Source organism: Euprymna scolopes, chromosome 6 (assembly GCF_053919585.1).
Source record: "Euprymna scolopes isolate OS-2025 chromosome 6, ASM5391958v1, whole genome shotgun sequence".
In the NCBI taxonomy this organism is placed as follows: domain Eukaryota; kingdom Metazoa; phylum Mollusca; class Cephalopoda; order Sepiida; family Sepiolidae; genus Euprymna; species Euprymna scolopes.
This window is the reverse complement of record NC_136487.1, coordinates 127,159,750-127,181,688: the sequence shown is the minus strand read 5'-3', so window position 1 is coordinate 127,181,688 and position 21,939 is coordinate 127,159,750. Positions and strand designations below refer to the sequence as shown.

At 35.9% G+C, this 21,939-nt stretch overlaps 2 protein-coding genes across 16 annotated transcripts in view; one reads left to right on the top strand and one right to left on the bottom strand.

The window, feature by feature from the left end:
* The window catches only part of LOC145277948 (uncharacterized), a 163,530-nt gene that overhangs the window by 129,574 nt on the left and 12,017 nt on the right, over window positions 1–21,939 (top strand). For 7 of the 15 annotated variants that reach the window (XR_013868254.1, XR_013868255.1, XR_013868257.1 and 4 more), the window contains one exon: window positions 14,483–14,685. The exons of 2 other annotated variants lie outside the window; for them this stretch is intronic. Coding sequence is in view for 1 of the 13 variants with exons in the window: in XM_080130044.1 (XP_079986170.1) it covers window positions 14,483–14,601 (119 nt within the window). In the remaining 12 variants the exon portion in view is untranslated. Of the gene's footprint in view, window positions 1–14,482; window positions 14,686–19,773; window positions 20,016–21,939 lie in introns of those variants that run through there. 6 more of the 15 variants (XR_013868251.1, XR_013868253.1, XM_080130035.1 and 3 more) reach the window with 3 other exon arrangements.
* Window positions 1–21,939, bottom strand: part of LOC145277947 (salivary peroxidase/catechol oxidase-like) — a 65,115-nt gene that overhangs the window by 40,679 nt on the left and 2,497 nt on the right. The window contains exons 2-5 of the mRNA XM_080130034.1: window positions 13,461–13,525; window positions 11,485–11,500; window positions 5,327–5,499; window positions 8–181 (exon numbers count right to left, since the gene is read on the bottom strand). Of these exons, the coding sequence (XP_079986160.1) occupies window positions 8–181; window positions 5,327–5,499; window positions 11,485–11,500; window positions 13,461–13,525 (428 nt within the window). The remainder of the gene's footprint in view (window positions 1–7; window positions 182–5,326; window positions 5,500–11,484; window positions 11,501–13,460; window positions 13,526–21,939) is intronic.

Below are 21,939 nucleotides of genomic sequence, written 5' to 3'. Positions count from 1 at the left end.
TTTTTACCGTTTAACAACTTTGTCTCGTACAAATCATGTTCCACAAAGCGAGCGAAGGTAGGTGCTATAGCAGACAGCACTGGATCCTCCGCTGACGTTGGTTTGAAAATATTGAGACTTATTTCTCGTGGACTAGGTAATGGCTGGTTTTGGAAAGTTTTGGTTCTTGGAGTCTTCGAAGCTGTTAAAAAGAAATAAAACAATATGTAAAACGTGTTAATATACGCGAGACATCTTTTCGAAAAACGCAAAATACAATTTAACGTCGTATGTATTCTTATATACGTGGAATGTTATAGAGAAAATTGTTTCGGATAAATATCGGAGTGTTCACTTATAAGACTCAGATTCGTCCTACCATGCATTGCTGTAAAAAATCGGCATTTTAATCATGTGGTTCAATATAAAACTATGGAAGTAATAAGATACTTTTATAAAAATCATGAGTTCCATACATCATGTGATGTCATAAAAGAAAAAAAAACTTGTACAAGTTGATAAAAAGGTGTTTTGATCGTGCGATCCTATATTTAAATATTGAAAGACAGTTTGAAATTTTGTAGACCTATATACCACCATAATGCTTGTCTGGTGGGAATTAAACTATAGCAAGCATCATCACTATCTCCTCTGATAGGCTGTTCAATAGGGCATAAGAACGGACAGATGATGCTATTTTTGTTTCTATTAAGGAGAAAGCACTGACTTTCTGCTGAGTACCGTGGAAACAACGACCTTGCGCTCGAATGACAACTCCAAGAAAACAAGATTTTAATGCTTGTTAATGTATACCAGAAATTGCTTCTTCTCGCATCCTCAGCTGCTCGTGAGGGGGATATCCAAAGATTAGCGGCCCACAATGCATCCAGCATCCTAATTTGAACATTTTTAAGCTAACCACGGCTTCTGGCAGCTTATTATTTTACAATGGGTCACCGTTTATCAAGTTCACTCCAGGAAGGGCTGATACGTCGGACATGTTATAGTGGAAGTTAGTATCGGCTAGAACTAATGATTTGCTGCGATTTTCGTGTGCTGTCACTTTCACTGCAGATATTAGAAACTTTTATGCTGTAATGAATATGAGTACATCCGCGTCTTCCTCACGACAAGAATATAATTGGTTGGTTAAGTCATAAATATCAACAGACGTCGAAAGATAGGCAACAAGCCTACTGATAGGAATACCAGCTTCAATGACAAAGACTCGTTCAGTAAGGCGACTCATAAGATTTGTTCTTGAAACTCGTCTACTGCAACATATATATTTTTTCGCGGGACATATTAGTGGTGACAGAGGTTTCGAAATGAACTCACAAGTTAAGAAAACTTAACGACTAAAGATTCGAAACGAACTCACAAGTAAAATACAAACGACAAAGGATTCGAAATGATCTCACTAGCTAAGAAAAAGCACTAATGAAGAACGTTAAAAAGACTTATTATTAACGAAGAAAGTTAGTATTTTTCTCGACTTTCTTTTAACTTATTAACGATTATTAACGTATAAAAATATTTTTCAATACTTACAGAAAGTAAGAGTCTCCACCTTTCTTTTCTTTGTACTTAGAAAAGTTTGTTGTCTATATAAATAGGAGACAGTGTTTGTTTTTTTCACCTTGGTGATACGTTACTAAAATTGAGCAGATTTCAGAATTAACTGACGTGCCACAAGCCACCTTACAACAGCAATTCCAACAGTAACAATTGGTACAAGAAAAATAATTGTATAACAATCAACAAGGGGGGTTTGGAAAGGTATTCAAACAACAGGAAAATACAATAAATCACTTGATGAAGACGTATTATTTAGGACAACAAAATCACCAGGTTCGAGGATTTTTTTATTAATGGAATTTCCAATATACTCTCGGAATTTAAATACAACCCGGAGATTGGTCTTACGCTTCCAACTTATTTTCGTGTATTTTAGTAATATTTACGAAAACAATTGTCTATCGAGGAAAAATAACGCTGGTGCAACAAAATTTTGAAACGGAAGAAAATACTAAATACATGAATTTAATCCTTCAAATAAACAGAATGACATGTAATTTAGTGATACAATGGAAATTATATTGTCGAAATTTTTCGATAAAAGAGATATTATGTCTCATATTCGATATTAGTGTTTAAATATTGTAAAAAAAAAAATAGGGCCGTGATTTTGTAACGTAAAATGTAAATGCACAATATGTGACATTTAAATTAAAGGAATTATCAAATGATATGTTCAAATGTTTAAGGTTTATGCAAAGTCTAACGGCACTGAAAAACAAAGAAATTATGAAACAAGACATAAACGTTCCGCTGCAAAAGTAACAGAGGAATTCTAGTGCCTAATCTATATATTAATATACTAGCATATGTGTTCTTTTGTGTGCCACGCTTTCCAACAAATTTCATTGGTTGAGATTTAATAACACACACGCTATGGTATAAATATACTGGAGAGAACTTGAATGCCTATTAGACAGGAGAGAGCTTGAATGCCTACTAGACACTGTCCTCGAGTGTCTAAGGTCTCTCTGTACAGGGGTTTGTCAGAACAATCTGGCATTAGGATACTTTTCCCATAGAAGTAAACCCTGACCAAATATTAAAAATCACATCGCTGCCCAAATAAGATCTCCTCACTATGGCTACTCCACAGCTTTCTGAGGAATGGTGCACCTTCTCCAAGTGATATTACCTCAAGTAATAGCACGAAGCTGGATACTCCACCAGACTAGATAAATTCAGTAAGACCAAGAGACCAACATGAAAGATATACTACAACGTATAAAAATGGTTAATTGGGGAGAGGAAAATTATGTTCTCAATTCTTTACTAACTCAGTGCTTGAGAGATAAAGACTTAAATGGAACATTCGAATATCTATGTATCTCATATGGAGTTCAAGTGTTAGCCCCTGGTTGTGGGCCCCTTGGTTTCTGAGAACTTCGACTGAAGTAAAATAAAACAGAGAGAAACCATATAGATTATAGTAAATGTGATTTAATGGATTTGGTGGGTGTTTAATCAGATCCCAGGCATAATCACCTCCTTCTTTTCGAGTAGGGGGATGATAGTCTGACGTGTTTACTTCCGGTGATGACGTTATGATCTTTTGTTAAAAAAAGATGCATATAATATATTTAGGATGTACTACATTGACATAAGATGTCATATTCCAAAACTCACATGGATGTACTACTGATTCCAAAAATTAGATAAATGGATCAGTGCAGGCTAGGAGCTTATTTGTAACATTTCAAAAATCACGTAAATATATCAAGTAATCCTGAGTTCTCTTAATGTCCTCATGGCAGTAATTGCTCAAACTCTTTTTAAGGAGGGGGGGTTAAATCACTAGAATGCTAAGACTGATACTACACCGAGAAATTACTAATGAAGTAATAGTTACCTATTCTTTAACGTGTTAATGTTTTTTTATGTATGAATTTCGAAAAGCTGCTGAAACATTTTAAGATTTAAACATTACTTTATTTCATGTATATTTTTAACAGTGGAGTGGGGGATATGAAATCAGTCCTGGAAATGGCTGAAACCGTTTATGCGTTAAACATTACTTTATTTAATGTATATTTTAACAGTGGGGTGAGGGATATGATATCAGTTACAGAAATTTACGTTTTAGACATTACTGTATTTAATGTATATTTTTCACAGCGGGGTGGGGGATATCAAGCCAGTCCCAGAAATGGCTGAAACAGTTTACGATTTAAATATTACATTATTTCATATATATTTTAACAGTGGGCTGGCGGACATAAGATAAGTGCAAATATATACTAGCAGAATATCCAGCGTCGCCCACGATTGAATGAGATAGGTGGAAAACATATATTAGCAGAATACCAAGCGTCGCCCGAGATCGAATGAGATAGGTGGAAGATATGCACTAGCAGAATACGCGGCGTCACCTGAGATTGGATAAGATAGGTTGAACATATATACTACGATAATACCCGGAATTGGTTGATGTGTTTGTAATGAAATAATCACCCATGCAATATATCAAAGTTATTATTTTAGGAAGGAGGGCGATAATGTGGGTTAAAATTATAAAAAATGATTGTCGAAATTAGTAACATATCCAAGAGTTATAAAAAATGATAAAATGCGAGTTAATTGATTGGTGTGTTTGTAATGAAATAATCATCCTAAGCAATATATCAAAGTTCTTTTTTTGAAAGGGTTGGGGATAATGTGGGTAAAAATTATGAAAATGATTGTCGAATCTAGTAATATATCCAAGATTTATAAAACATGATGAAAGATTGGTGTGCTTGTAATGAAATAATAAGTGCAGATAATATATCAAAGTTATTATTTTAGTGAGGGCTTGGGCGATAATGTGGATTTTAATTATAAAAAATGATTGTCGAAATTAGTAACGTATCCAAGAATTATGAAAAGTGATGAAATGTTAGTTGATTGATTGGTGTGTTCGTAATGAAATATATCAAAGTTATTATTTAAGTAAGCGGGGGTCGATACAGTTTTAACAAAAGGTGAGAATAATATAATGGCGTCTTCATTCATGCTGAACGGCCACATAATCACCAGTAGCATTATATTACATATGAAATATGCCGCTGTAGAATTTCCACAGGTCCCGCTAGTAAATATTTAAAAGATAATCACACTGAAGGGAAAAAGCATCCTACAAATACAGACTGTAATACAACAGTCGAAAGTTGTATGCAATGCGTGTATTTAAAAAAAAAACATATAAAAAGGACTGCTACTTTACCATCTTCGACACTAGACGCAATAAATGATGAATTAAAAGGGATGAAAAGATGGCGTAATTTCCAAAGTCGATTACGTGGTTTGGGCGTCTCCAACCGTATATATAAAAGGTAAAATCGAAAAATCAGATTATTGCAAAATTTTTGACTAGATTTAATGACTTTTTGAAAGTAATAAGGAACTGATGGCTGTACTGCCTTGCAAATTCAAGGATATATCTACAAAGGCGTTTTATTTTCAAGAACTATAAAGCTGAAAAAATATCTTGGGAAGAAATCAATCCTAACTAAAATAATTAGACATGTTATGTCTGGAGAACGTTTCTGCCCACGAAACGAAATTACGGTTGAATAAAAAAAAATAAAAAGTGCAGCAATAATTTATGCTGTAAAAATATATCACTTTCGCGGGATATATCACTTGAAGTCTTTTTTGTAAATACTTGCGTCTATAATTCATCGGGAAAATGTGAATGGGAGAATTAAGTTAGTAGGAAAAGTCGTAACTGATGGTGATTCATACGAATCATGTGCACTGACAAAGTTTTTGTTTTTAATTATTTACTTACGTGTATACCAAGGATCAACGATGCGCTCATAAGGAGTTAATGCTTTTCCAAAGTATGGAAATTTTGGAGTGTTGCAAGAACCATCAATAGGGCGAAACGTCGGTTTGGTAGGACAAGTGATTGGTGACAAGTAAGGACAGTTATTGGACGACAGAAAATTTTGAGGAGGTAGCCTAAATGAAAATACAAGAATAAACATTAACTCAATAACAAAATAATGTAAACGCTATAAGAATTCATATAAAAGATAATTTTCTGGCGATTTCTTTGTATTAGCCATTTTTCTCATTGGAGATGTAAAAATCTCTGAAGGTAACAGTCCGTTGGAGTGTTAAATGGACAATTTTTAGTATTTTCAAGTGCAAGCACGCGGTTCACGTAATAATGATAAGAAATAGGTTGTCGCTTTTAAAAATATGTGTATGTGTTTGTCTAGCCGCACTGATGAGTTGTGATACAACGAAACAGTAGTGTATGTGGATGACAAATATATATATATATATATATATATATATATATATATATATATATATATATATATATTGTGGTGTTAGCTTTTATATAAATCATTTTTTTCTCTTGGCTTCTATATATCTGAATAAGGTATAAACTGAGTCAAAACCTAATATAAATAAGATAAATTCTATTTTATAATGTTATTAAGTTATTATGTATACTTAATGTATACATGCGAAAGTTTCTTTTGATCATAATACCTATAAAACTATCAAGTACAGAGCAAAGATCCAAACACATCTGTATGCATAATTTACGTCACGCTTTTTTTTATTACATTTTCACCCCCAAACAAGGCACATTGCCACTTTGGTGTAGGGGGCTACTATCAGGGGCAGCAACTACTGGGGCACTATGTTGGGATTTGGGCAGCAAGATGTCAGTTCACGTTACACTTGAACTTCTGCATCTCAGTACAGTTAGGGAAGCGGGGACCTGGAATGGAATTCCAGAGTCTAGCGGTTCTGGGGAAGAAACGACTGGAGTAGAAAGATCTTTTACATCTAGGGATCTCTACTGTGTGGGGGTGGGATTTAGCTGCCTGTCGGGTTTGTTGAGGGTGTCTACGTCGTGGGGGCACAAGTGTCTGCAGTTCGTCAGAGCATTCACGATTAAAATACTTGTAGAACAGGCAGAGGGATGCAACGTTTCGTCGATGGGACAGAGGTGAAGCTTAGATGCCAGTTCAGGGCCTATCAGATTGGCGACGCTCTTTTGAACCTTGTCTAGGAGCGAGAGACTAGCAGCAGATGCACCAACCCAAATGTGACAACAATACTCCATACATGGGCGAATGGTGGCCTTATAGAGGTACAGGATACTTTCAGGTGTCAGTAGTTTTCTAGCACGGTAGAGAGAGCCTACCTTTTTCGCAGCGGCCCTGGAAATGTTTTCAATATAATTGTTCCAACTCATGTTTCCTGTGATCGTTAGGCCAAGCAGTTTGAAAGATGTACACTCAGACAGGGAGTCACTGGCCATTGCTATTGGTAACAGAGAAGGTTTCTTGTAATTATTGAAAGAAACCAGTTTGGTCTTGGCAGCATTGAATGTGACCGTCCATTTATGTCCTCATTCCACTACAGATTGGAGGTCATCCTCTAGTGTTTTTGCCATTTCTTTAGATATGTGTTCATTTGTTTTCCTGTCATGCCTGTTATAGAGTGTGGTGTCATCAGCATATATACCCATCTCAGAGGCAGTTTTGTCGGGAAGGTCATTAATAAATATTAGGAACAATAGAGGTCCAAGGATAGACCCCTGAGGCACTCCCGCATTTATATCACACTGTTTAGATGTACGACCGTCGATGACAACCTGGATTTTTCTCTTATCTAAGAAGGATTTAATTATGTTAAGTATTCTACCAGTGATATCGTATGATTTAATTTTCCTGAGGAAACCCTCAATCCATACTCTGTCAAAAGCCTTAGATGTATCTAGAGCTACCGCTCTGCCCTCCCCCGCTTTGTTCAGTGAATGGTATATACGTTCAGAGATTACAGTGTGGATGTCAGCTGTGGAAGGGGCTTGTCTAAATCCATATTGTTTGTCAGAAGTTTAGTATCTGTAAGGTGCCGGACTAGATCATGGTTAATTAAGGTCTCAAATATTTTGGCGAAAAGTGGGAGGAGGCTAATGGGCCGATAATTTGATGGGTCAGTTCTTTCGCCAGCATTCTTGAATACTGGCACCGCAGAAGCAGTTTTCCAACAGCCTGGAAAGCATGATTCATTGAGGCATTTGTTGTAGAGTTTGGAGAGAACTGGAGCTACTTCGGCTGAGCACATTTTTAATAGCACAGCTGGGATAAGATCAGGTCCACATGCTTTTGAAGTGTCAAGGTTTTTTATGATAGCATGTACCTGAGCAGGGGTGATTTTAGATCGTCTAGCGTGGCGTCTGTCCGCAATGGAAAGTCAGGCAGGGGGTGGTTTGAAGGGTCCAGTATGGAGTTCGAGGCAAACCGACTGGCAAGCATATTAGCCTTGTCGGTTGCAGAGCAAACTACCTTGTGATTGTTGGTTAGTGGGGGAATTGTTGATTGCCCATTATTTACTACACTGTTGTAGATTTTCCAGAAGTCACGATTTCCTAATTTTTGTGCCTCGATGCGTTTTTAGTGGTTTCAGTAAATTCTCTCTTAGCTGTCGCTATTTCTTTCTTAACGTTACTTCTAGCTTCTATATACTTCTGTTTGTTTGAACTGGACTTATGTCGGTTAAATCTGCGGTATGCATGCTGCCTTTGAGCAATGGCAGTTGCGCAAGTTGAAGTAAACCATTGGGGAGAGTGGGGCTTGCTATAAAATTTCGGCATGGGAACATGTGCTTCCATTGGGGAGAGTGGGGCTTGCTATAAAATTTTGGCATGGGAACATGTGCTTCCATTGCTGTTTTGAACCATTCAGTGGTCTCATTTGCGCACTGTTCAGCAGGAAGAGAAAAAATATTTCCCCATGAGGCATCTCTGATAAGATCTCTGATGGCTTCCCAGTCAGCCTTTTTAAAACATCTCATTGTTTTGAGCACTGGCTCTTCAGTTTTGGGTCTAGAATTTAAGGCGATTTCTACCATTATCACTACATGGTCAGCGTTCCCGAGTTGGCTGTCAGCGTTTGTTATACAATCCCCGGGAACTGTAGTCAGAAACAGATCTAGAAGTGATGCGTGTTGTTCTTGCTGGTCAGGAAAAATGGTTGGAAACTTAACCATTTGTGATAGGGAGTGAGATATAGCGAAACTATGTGTTGAGCTGCCCGCTGCATCTGTGTGAGTAGAGAATCCAAGCCAGTTTTTGTGGTGAACATTAAAGTCACCAAATAAATGGACTTGTGCGCTAGTGTCGAGGGAGAATGGTGTGTCTATGCTGTCAGAGACTTTGTTTATTATGGTGCAGTCCTGGGTCGAGGGAGAGCCATAGAGAAAATAAAAGTAGCTAATGTTATGTTGTATGTTTAGTCTAAAGCACATAAAGGCTTGATCGTCCGTTTCTAGGTTTGTTTCTCTAGTCAGGGGGAGGGTGTTACGAATGTAGATTCCAAGTTCGTGCATATGTCTGTCAGAGTCCTTACAGCAGAGTGGGAGATAGCCAAGCATGTTAAAGTAGTTAGAGGGGATGGAGGAGTGTAGGTTAGTCTCGCTTAGTGCTAAGATATCCGGGGTATTTGTTAGGAGAAATGTCTTCAACATCAGCTAAATTAGTTCTAAGCCTACGAATGTTAGTGAATGCAAGCCTCAAGGGAGGAGGCAAGTTTGATTTGTTTCTCCCTATGTCTGGTTTAAGCTTATTTTTTTTATTGTACTATCATCATGTTTTTAAAGAGTTACAGTTAGGTGAGGGGGAGCTGAACAAGAGGTTATGCAGGGTATCAGACATGCAACACAAGTAGACCATTAGCTGACCTTTCTTCAACTAGGACTGTGGCCTCAGGAAAGCCCATCGGGGATAAGTGCAGGGTCCCTTTCCATGCACGACATGGCACTACAAACATCCCGATATTATGCAACTGTTGATGGAGCAGCCGCTCTAAGCGCTACCATAGAGTTAGGGCACCTGTACTACCAGTCGGAAACAGCAGCCAGGAACTGTCAATCCGGTACCCCCAGCAGAAGAAGATCACCCCACTCTAATTGCACAGGCATGTGTGGTACTCAAGCACTCCCGAGTGCCCAGTTTTGAGGGGTGGGATGTGTCGGGAGTAGAGGAACGACATTCATTGCCCTAGACAAGAAACACGATCTACCACTAAGTGTTTTGTCGATTCACTTGTGATAGTGTCTCTGCGCCTGATTAATAGCCAAAGAAGGAGTATGGAAGCCGGGCGATAGACAGAGCCTATCTACTCCTTAAGCAATTTAGGTTTGCAGACCGGTAATTTGTTTGAGTCACCAGCTCTAGGAAGGTTGTCATCCAAGACTGGAGAGCCTTCCCTCCCCTTTGGTTCAGTTTCAGAGTTTTCCTTCTCCTAGACGGGTGATCTGGGAAGATCTACTTGATCCATCAGCCTTGAGAGGGTTTGCGCCGCGCCTGGGTCCTAATCCAGGTATTTATGCGACCCCGGGTGGTTAATTAATGTTACAGCGTTAGTTTGTAGATGTTATATATCTAATGAATAGTTACACTCCTCAAAGTGATTTAGGGGCATGCAGTGTAAGCAGTTTTGTGGGGAGGCTTGTTAGAAAAGTGTTAGTGTGGATTGACTTTTGCCTTTAGGTTTTTCATTTTTTTTAACTTTATATTAGTTTAGGTTTAGGATAACGTTATAGTTTGAGTAGGTATTAGGAATTAAGCTAAGAATTTTGCCCAGTCACTGCATATTTAGATTTACGAAGAGTGAGGTGTAGGTGCAGTACACTCAGGGTGTAACTGGAGGTACATTTTAAGACATGGCGTATTCCATATGCATAATAATGTAAATAGATATTTGGGCAAGTTTTCAGTAGATGCAAATAGATAGAAGTTGTGTCAGTGTTTCTATTATTGAGGGGAGATAATTTCATTTTTCATTTAAGAGTCATCGAGCGTTTTGCATGACAGGGAGTATCGGACTTGGTTTAGTATTGTTCGTTGCAAAACCATCTAGAAAGAGGCAGTTGTTATGTAATGAAGATCGCTTTGCATCCGAGTGCATACTTTTGGCTGGTACGTACAAAACTGTATAGGAATGAACTCTAAAGCATGTCAGAGGTAGAAATGTATAGATGTTTAGTGATGACTGTTAGGCGGTTAGCATGTGAGAGTTAGGAGCTTGAGGCTAAGGATTCCACTACTAAGGCGTATATATAATGTAGGGTTTTAGACTGGCAGCTAGAGGGGGGGCAGATTGTTAGCTTTCAAGGGTCGGGGTTATTAACTTACAGAATACAGTTCATGATAAATTAAATTTGTTTTTATTTATTTCTAAATCTTATTATCTTATTTTTATTTTCATGTATATGCATTACATTTGTCGGTACGAAAAGCAATTATAAAAATGATTACATTTTAAAAAAGAAATAACATAATCTTTTTTGACATTTTGAGAAAATTTCTAGAAATTTGCTCACACCTGATAGTATGTTATATATCTACAAACCCACCATTCGCCCATGCAAGGAACGTTGTTGCCACATCTGTGCTGGTAAATTTACTACTAGTCTTTGCCTCTTAGACAGGGTGCAAATAACAATTCCCGACCGAATAGCTTCCGCATTACCAATCAAACTCCAACCCTATCATTTCTTACCGCAATATTGCATCCCTGTGTCTGTTTTACAAGTATTTTAATGAAATGTACTCTGACGAACTCATAGCATATGTACATGCTCGATGTACATACCTCCGACTTATCCGACAAACATCAAAACTCCACCCCTTCACTGTATGTAGATAGATAACGGAATGCCTTCTACTCTAATAGTTTTTTTTTTTCGTCGAATTGCTAGACTTCAGAATTCTCTTCCGGTCTTCAGCTTCTCTGACTGTATTGACATGCAGAAGTTCAAATGCAATGTGAACATGCATCTGGCTGATAAACTCACTACTTAGTGTCCCTGTTGCTCTAAAATAGTAGCACTTACGTCCAAGTAGCACTGCTTTATTTGTGTTTAATAGGAGTAACAAAAATGCTTAATATGTGCATTGCATTGTAGAATACTCACGGCATATTAACAGGACCTGTTAAAAAGAAAAAAAAATATATATATATATAAAATCGAAGCATAAAATCATAAAGTTTTCACATAGTTAAACTATCATTATCTATATAATTCTATCTATATATAATAGTACGTTAAGACAATTTCATGTTCGTGGGTATGTTATCACACATTTCTATTGGAATAAGATCGCCCGATCATCAATGATGTAGTACAGAAAATATCATTTTAAAAATTTCATTTCATATAAATTTTGTTGAGAACATGTAACTCTAACTAAAATATACTTTAATTTAGCAATCGGACGAGGCATACCGTAAAGTAACTGTTTTGTTCAAAGAGGGTACAATTATGTTGTAGAGACTGGGTTCGCAAGAAACTTTCATAGAATGGAAATGTGTCACAAACTCTTTGCTGTGTTTTACAGATACACTGCTCTTATAACCTTAACTTCTGAAACTGGATATCATTAAAGAACATTAACAGATTACTTAGATAAATATGTTAATGTTAAACAAAATTCTTTTCTGCATTTCTGAATGTTCGTCATATAACTATAACGTTTAATTTGTAAAGCTACTACCATTGTTTTCATTGAATAGGTCTTTATCTTCCTAGCACGGCGGGATGGTGTGAGATAAGGGTTGGAAAGTAAGATTTGAAAAGCCAGCACATGATAAAAAAAAAGCACTCAGACCATAAGAAAATGCTTGGCCAGCTCCATCGGCATCCCTTCACTTCAAGCAATTAGCAATAAACTAACGCCTTTATAAAGAGAAAAGGCAAAATCTAGGCGGATGAATGTTTTAGAACTGCGCAGAACCAGCAATATGCCTCAATCAACAAGGGCAAGCCATCTCAACATCGGCCAGGTCCTATTTGATTTGGTGCCAAGGGCTCGCAGCTGTGTAGCAATAATGATAAAACTGACGTTCATGTTGTAACAAAATCGTACTTGCTAGATGAGACTTTTCAGTTTTGTCGGACACGAAATCAATTTTTAATTACTGTATAATTACATATTAAAAGCTTTGAATTATTAAAATAGAACGGGGAATAGTTATATATGTAAGTAATAATAGGAGAATAATAAGGCCTTTTTGAGAAGTTGGTACGATGAAGTGTATTTGCTGAGTTGGAAAGTATTAGCGTTTTTTCATGATACGGTAAAATATCTTTTTATCTCCTCTAAGTATTATTTGTTATTTGTTATTATTATTATTATTATTATTATTATTATTATTATTATTATTATTATTATTATTATTATTATTTGATAGGTACTGCCAGGTTTCATGACCATATTAGGAGTATATATAGGGCTCTGTTAATATTCCTATGCTGTCAGAGTTGAGAGAGGAAAATCAAGATTACTTTATGAATGTAAAGGGATTAACTTCGTATTGTTTGTGCGTCGCAAGTTCAAACTTTGAAAAAAAATCAAAGATTTTATTTTTTTCTGGTAAATAATTTTCATCATTTAGCAGCAGTGTATAATGTGATATATATCGGTCTGTTGACAGTTACGTCCGTGATAAAGTGTAGATATGTACTGGAAATCCGCTAACGTAAATTATGGAACACAGGATACCTATGTTTTATCTAGTTTGTTGAATCAAAACGGAAGGAAAAAGTTTTTTCTATTTCATGTATATACACGTATATTACAAAGTGATATGACACATTGTGTACATATATTTTGGTAGTTAGTTCAACAGTACTTAATACGTAAGTAGAGCTTAGTAGTAGTATGAATACATATATATATATATATATATATATATATATATATATATATATATATATATATATATATATATATATATATATGAAAAATTAGAAATAAAAATGCATTCATATATAATTCTCGTAGGAATCATCAGACTAAATGCCTGATGATTTCCTTATGACATATATACATATATATGATTCAGTATTACGCCGAGTAACAAAAATAACAAAATAAAACAACTCACTACCTTGTCCATTGATCCCGAAAGTAAGCACGCAGGAAGCGGCAATAAAAGTCAAGTAGACTGGCAAACTGCAAAGAAATAAACGAAAATTAATCCACCATTAAAACAATGAACAAGGACAGATCTTGTAAATGTGATTATTTATCAGGGACTGTGCGCCATGCTCGCCCATTGTTAATGCAAATATTTGTAATAGAAAAATTATTTAAATCATAAAGAAAGCCACATGTGGCACAATGAAGCTTCCTTTAAAGGGGAGCTGGGGGCTTCTACATTGAAAAAGATTGTGCACAACTAGTTCTGCGCTTGCGGGGAAGCAAATACACACATCTGAGTGAGTGCACAATTTTTTTTAAAGTTGACACTTGGCACACGATGATTGACAGCTGTTTGTGTAATTGGGTCAACAGTAGAAGATCAGTCTTGTATGTTGACAACAGAATTTGAAAAACAAAACATGTACGTTAACGCTTATATTTCTTTCTAACTCTCTCTCTCTCTCTCTCTCTCTCTCTCTCTCTCTCTCTCTCTCTCTCTCTATTTCGCTCTTTCAGTCCCTTTTTTTTCTCTCTCTCTCTCTCTCTCAATAAAGAAAGAGAAAATTGAATTATATTATATTCTTTTAAATTGTCGAAGACAGACGGTCGCATGCTAGCGACGCATATAGTAGTTTGTGCCAGACGGTTTAGAATGGCAAGTGGTCGACTAAGCTCCAATCTATGGTCTTACCTTACCAAACCATTCACAAAAACACTCGTCTAGCCAAAATCACTATCAAATAGTCCCCTATTTTCTATCGTTGCCTAAATTTAAACATGGATCCCATGAATAAAGCTCCTTCCCATACAGTCGATTTTTACGCAACTCTTTCAATGACTACAATACACACATTGACCCTTATGCTTTAGTGGCCTCCAGGCCTTGATATCTTGTGGCCCTTTGTAAAAAAAAAATGCTCGTTTTAATTTTTAAGAATAATTTTATTTTCATATAAAAAAGTTGTTTTGTTTTCTTATTCTATGCAGCGTTCAACTTCAGCGTAACAGTTCCTGTTATCAACAATGATGATGCAATCCTACCCGCAATGACTTCAAGAGGAGGTCCATGCCAGTTTGTTAGAGCCAACGCCATATCGACCTGCTGATGCTCAATCGTCCATGTGCCTATTGTTTGATCGTATATAACACCTGAGGAGTTAGTTGCTGTTCGCGGGGCGTTTCTCAACCAAGTAATTCTCTCTTTTTTTGTTTTAATAATCTGTAAAAATTATTTTGTGGACAGAGCTTTTTGTTTTAATGTCGGCTACGACAAAAATAATATATATTTAAAAAAAATAGCTAACACTAACCAAGCCCAATTTAGCAGAGTCCTCACATGTGGATCGCAGATCCCATTCTTTACTGTAAACCCGTCTGATTTTAGGCCATAATTAGCAGCTCTGAAAAAGAGCAAGTCTACCAGTTAATTGGCCCAGAACTGGCACACCTGGCATATGACTTTACGGGCGGTCGGGTTAGGGTTAGTGATCGGAAAATATCTCGATGATCATCCGAACTGTACCAGTAAGGATCTGCTCGATCAAGTAGCAGCCCAATACGACTCTCAAACTTAGCAAATAGGATTAACAAACTGGCCATGTTAACCTATAGGGACGCAGAGATAAGGGGAGGTTCAGTTGTGCAAATGCACTTAGCTGAAGTCTTCCTAGACGCGTTAAGTAACCCCTTGATTGCTGCGAGACAAAGCGAAAAGCTCAATGAGCTACTCCGAAGTCTCCACATGAACGATCAGGCTATCATAAATCATATATCATTAAATTAGATCAGATCACATATTGGTGCCGTGACCAGTATACACCCTGAGTTATCACAAAACACAACATCGGTCCTAATAACTAAATGACCCGAACATTGTTACAGTGGTGCCTGAAAACCAGGAATCTTTCTGAAGAAAAATCTATGGACACAATAACCTAAGGAAACAACCACTAGATGAAAAGACAACAAAAAACACTAAAGATGAATCAAAATCCATGGAAACACAACCACTCAAAAACTTAATGCAAGAACAGACACATCAACCCAGCATCTATGCAGGAAAAAGAAGACATTATAAAACACCAGAAAAGCTAAGGATTTTGGTTAATCTGCGATTTTTTTTGTTTTAATAATATGTAAAAATTATTTTGTGGACAGAACTTTTTGTTTTAATGTCGGCTACGACAAAAATAATATATATTTAAAAAAATAGCTAACACTAACCAAGCCCAATTTAGCAGAGTCTTCACATGTGGATCGAAGATCCTAGTCTTTACTGTAAATCCGTCTGATTTTAGGCCATAATTAGCAGCTCTGAAAAAGAGCAAGTCTACCAGTTAACTGGCCCAGAACTGGCACACCTGGCATATGACATGGTTAGGGTTAGTGATCGGAAAATATCTCGATGACCATCCGAACTGTACCAGTAAGGATCTGCTCGATCAAGTAGCAGCCCAATACAACTCTCAAACTTAGCAAATAGGATTAACAAACTTGCCATGTTAGCCTATAGGGACGCAGAGATAAGGGGAGGTTCAGTTGTGCAAATGCACTTAGCTGAAGTCTTCCTAGACGCGTTAAGTAACCCCTTTATTAAGGAGGAAATGGCCAGATCAAATCTGGCAAATTATCGGAGGCCTTGATTGTGCGAGACAAAGCAAATAACATGAACGATCAGGCTATCATAAATCATATATCATTAAATTATATCGTTAACGGGCATCAAGGACCAGGGGGATACCAAGATTTAGGTTACATGAAACTGAATTCTACAACAGCAAATAAATCAATGCTGTAAGGAGTAAGTTTTGTTGGTGCGTTTCGGCAAGATCGCAGTGATGGCGTTCCAGACTAGAACGAGTCTAAGGAAAAAATTAAATAATTTAAGTTCAGGAAAAAGAAAGGCCAGCTTACTCTCGAGACCCCCTCGCCACCGACCGCCACTGAAGACAAATACACGGACATGAAACCATGTCAAATCCTCAAAAAAGGAGTTACCCTGAGAAGGATGAACACCAGAGGTCGTGAATGTCCAGAACGCGGCGAGAGTAGGTGTGGACGTGCCTACTAAAGAAATAAATCGGCCAAGAAAACTCGGGAAAATAGAGAATCCCGAAGAAATAAACTCCATAATCAGGGCTCTGGAATGGAGTGTATAGTTAATATAAGAGATAGACCGATAGAAGCACTAATCGACACTTGATTGGAAGTATCGCTCCCCAAAAGATCAGACTTTTGAGAAGTTCAAAACACATAAAAAGGGATTCTAACCTAACAGTTACCATTGCAAACAGGTAAAGGATAGCACTAAAAAGCATGACCAATTTGACAATTAAAATAAAGAAGACGAAAGCTTCGTCAAAGTTACATATCACCTTAGACTTGGATCGGGAGTTGATACTGGGTGCGGATTGGTTGCAAAGGAACCGGGCCAAAATAACCTTTTACCCTAACCAACTAACGGTTAGAGGGGTGAACGTCCCTATTGGTAGTAATACCAGTGGTAGACTTCAGTTACCGCTATTCACCAAATCCACATATACTGTTAGAGCAGTTTCTAACAAACAAACAAACAAAAAAGTTCTTGATGAACTGTTCCTCTAAGTAATCCAATTTACAAAAATCACACTACTTATATTTACTATGCTATAATCACAATGACTAATGTATACCCATTAACCCTTGTCCTTGAGTGATATCCCGGCCTTAATAAGTGGTAATTCTTGTGTAGAAAAAAGATATTTAAAAATCCAAGGCAATCATCAGCGGATTCCGAAATGGAAAACAAATTGAAGAATGGCGTTCAAAATTAAATTACCGGTATGAAACCGGTGAAACGCGTTTGGGTGTTCCTTTTGAAGAAAGTACCTTTTTAGTGAAGGCAGACTGTATATCTATATGGGTTTTAATTATAGTAAAATATCGTTACATTAAAATAATTATTGAAAATGGATGTCGTTTGGATTCCTGTTTTGAGGAAGTATTTAAATTTAGGGGTAGTGGTATGCGATATATATTGGATACTAAGTGGCCAGATATTAAGTGAGGGTGTATTCTCATTGTTAACAGGCATAAGTTTTTAGATGGAGACTGGTGAATTCATCTTTGTTGGGGTCAATTAGTACACCTAAAATATAATTGTGTCGTTAACGTATGGTTCGCAGGGTAATGCTTTACATAATTTGCTTGGAGTTTTTTTTATATCCTTTATTATTTTCTATAAGAATGATAATTATTGTCAACGTACCTAATATAGATGGAGGGTTGTGATTGTATTTAATATTTTATTTTCAAGATTAAACACGTAGACATTGCTGAATGTTACTCTAAGTACAAAACCCATTGATGCACGAACATTTGTGTGTATAAACGTTTCTTTTGTGGTTGTAGAATGGGGTTTCTATTGTATGAATTAGTAGTTATTGTTTAGAACTATACGCTTGATTTTAGGAAGAAACAGAGATGGGTTCAGTCTCCATATATAATATTTTGATTGCAGAAATTCCTCTTTGGACCAAAGTACCGTAGGTTTACAACAACGGATGCCACATACAAATTTATTATTATTATTATTATTATTATTATTATTATTAGTATTATTATTATTATTATTATTATTATCATATTATTTAGACTATTAATCACTATCATGTAACTTTATAACGCGATTTTAGACACATTTAGTCGTTATAATAAAATCCTACATTACATTCTTCGTGCTACATCATCACTATCACATCCATCCTTAGAAGTAGTAGATCCTATTTTCCCCTCTAAATATCAAGTTCTCATACGGCCTCCAGTCATCACCGAATAGAAATTCTGCACTTTCGATAAAAATGGGGGTTCGGCTTTCATAATTGGACCATAAACTCATATACATAGCATAATCTTTCCCTTTTCGGATTTAAAAATAATAAAGTCTACTCAGGCTAATTCCGCTCAATATGATTGGCTGAGCTATAACTATTCCTATATTCTAGATAAATGGTATTCGCATACTAAACGAACGCTAATGTACCATTCAAATATGGCGTCGCAGTGGTACTTACTTTTGCCCTCTGAGTAAATTGCTGCGTTCATTTTCTTAGATTTTACAACCTAAGTTTGCATTTCCCCTTTCTCCCTCCTTCCATTTCTCCCTTCTTCCCTCCATATCTTTCTCTGTATATATTCTTCTCAACTCTCCCTTTCTCTCTCGATCTCTCTCGATCTCTCTCGCTTTTTATATTTCTTTTGTTGCCGAAGAAAAAAACAAACATTACGCGGCGATGCCGAAGAAAACGCAACAAACATTTATTTCCCCCTGACTCTCTCTCTCTCTCTCTCTCTCTCTCTCTCTCTCTCTCTCTCTCTCTCTCTCTCTCTCTCGCTCGCTCGCTTGTATTGTACATTTGTTTCAGTAATTTATTATATTGTTTTCAAACATAGTTACGTTTTTTTTAATGCACTTAATTTAAATATACTTTTTTAAACCTGCGCAATCTATAACGATCGTCACCGATTTAAAAATAAATGTTTCGGCAATATCATCTACTGCATTTGTGCTTATTATGTTGTTTCAATTTATTGTTTAATTTGTGAAATATTTTTTAATTAAATATATATATATATATATATAAACGTGATATATTTGAATTTAATATTAAATATGTGAAATATTCACATATTAAAACTGATAGACTATTTTTATGGTTAACTATATTTACCCACATTTTTTTCACACCCTCATAATAAAAATATATAAAAATACGTAATCTTTTTCATCAATTGATATTTTTATTGTTTAATCGCTTTCAAATAACTATGTTTATTTTAGTTAATATATTACATAATTTGTCAAGCTGGTTAGATGTTTTTAAAATATATTTATTTACAGAAACATGAAAAGAAAACAATGAATGTGTCACATTTTTTACAGTTTTATTAGTTTGAAAAATGTGAATTTGCAACAGAAAATAGTTTAACGGTTTTAAAATGTGGAAATTTAATATATGTTTTAAAAATAATTAATTTCAAACAACATAATAAGTACGAACCTAGTGGATTATATATAAGAGTTGAAAAGAAGAGGAAGACTTGAACAACAAAGGTAAACAGCTAAGACTGCTACTACTGATTTCGATTACTCTAAACAGTTCATATACAGCGAGTATCCCAAACTTCTAAAACTTCTACTTTGACTTTCCATTATTCTAATAATGAACCATTTTCGTAATTTTGTTAATTCATACTGATTTACACATTTCCTTAATTGCGTTTTTTTTTAATTTAAACAGTACCTGCATGTTATCGCCCCAGACCAATCGTCAGTGAAAGCTAGATTATTTCATTTCGGCCACGGCCGCCAGTGTTGCAATTGTTCAGGGACGGCAATGGCTACCACCACCAACAACAACAACAACAACAAAAACAACCGTATCTTACTTTTTGCGAGGTGGGCGTCAGGTTTCTATCGGGCAAGTTATATATATTATGAAGAATGATGTGGATTATTTCGTGAATAGACTTTCTACATCCAGTAAGACATTGATTTTATTATTTATTTTGTAGTTTATAGAACCTGTATTCTACAGTATATTTGCTCAGTAAATACAGAGCTATGAGTCTGTTAATTATTTCAGTAATTTCTAGTGTTGGGACGATTAATCAGAATCGGAATTACGAATCGGAAAAATTGGAATATTTTGGAGTATCGGAATTGGTATCGGAATCGGAAAAATTATTGTCTATTTTCCGATGCTAAAAACGATTCCGTTAACTATCTTTTTTATTTGATTTTGCTTAAAACAAACTTTTCCACTGCTAGTAGTAATAATAAAATAATAAATATTTACTGATTTTAAACTACCAGTAAAACTAAAAGCCATAAATCACCCCCACAAGCGTGTTTTTTTTTCTGTTTAAATAAATATATAAACATTCAACGTGTTTTTGCGGTAATCGAGAGAAAATAACATTTTTATAGTTTAATATTTACAGAATTTTGAAGATCCGGAATCCGAATCAGTAATTATATCGGAATCAGGAACTTAGTATTGAATTGGTTATTATATTGGAATCGAGAAAAATATTGGAATCGTCCCTATCACTAGTAATTTCCATAATTTAGCAACCGATAAACTCTGTTTATAAATTAACTAAAATAATCAATGAATTTATTTTCTCGTCTCTACTATTATATAAAAGGAACTTTTGTCTCTGTATCTGTTTGTATGTGAGCTTGTTCTCTCTGAACTCCAAAACGGCTGAGCCGACATTTTGAAATTTTACACAAATGTACCCTCTGTTTCTGGGATTGTCCTTAGATATGGTTTGTACCGGATTGCCTCCGATAATTATCGAAAATTGATAATCAAAAAAAATCATTATAGATGGAACAGTCTGATTTTGATCTTAGTTACCACTTTTTCACAGTCTAACATGCATTTGATAAGTTTTATCACCGTACAAACAAATGTCTCCGTCGTATAAAATCAACGGCAGGTTCTTTGATTTCACAGGGGCGCGTTCGAAATGAATGTTTCTGTTTAAAGCACAATTGAACCATGCTGCTTTACTTTTTCATGTGAAACATAAATTCACGCCATTATCACCGCACAACAAGTAAGGCAGGCATATAAAATAAACAGTATGTTCTTTGATAAGACAGGGGAACGTTCAAAATGAATGTTTTTTTTTGTTTAGAGACCAATTGACTTTTTCATTTTAAATTTTAATTCAAACTTTTTAGATATAAAAATAATTTTATAAAATCAACAGTAGGTTCTCTATAGTACACTATAGACTACAATGTATTGTTGGTTGGTTCTTTTTTTTACGGCATATCAACCCTTTTCAGGTTATTTAATGCCGAATCTGGTGATTTTGGAGAACGATTTTTTAATATAGTATATTTGTTTTTAAAGTCGTATTCTATTTAACCCATAGTTGGGACCCTAACAGGTGCTACCACTCCAGGTCAGAGTGGACCTGGGAGCAATGGCAATTAAAGGGTGGCTCCACACTCCCTAAGGCCTGCAAGCTGGGGCCCTCACCATCGGATATAGTTTAAGGTCATATCCAGGACCACAATGTATTGTGAACTAAGTCACCGCGAAAGACATATAAGATTCTTTCCAGTGCGCAGTGATGGATACTTAACTAGAGCAGATAATCAATAGATTTGATTAAAAAATAGGCGATTTCACCGATTTCGATAACAATAAATATATGAGAGTGTGAAACATTCGTTGATCATCATTCAATCCCAGACAACTTCAAGTGATTCTGCTAGTTAATTTTAAGTAATGTTTACTTTATTTATATAATAATAGGCCATCGCTCATAAGAGCCTATAGGTAACTCGAGAATAAAAATGAATATGATGTTCAGTTGGCGATGAAAAACACTTTAGATAGGATTGGAAACAATGGTCATAATTTTATTATTTAATTGGGTGGCTA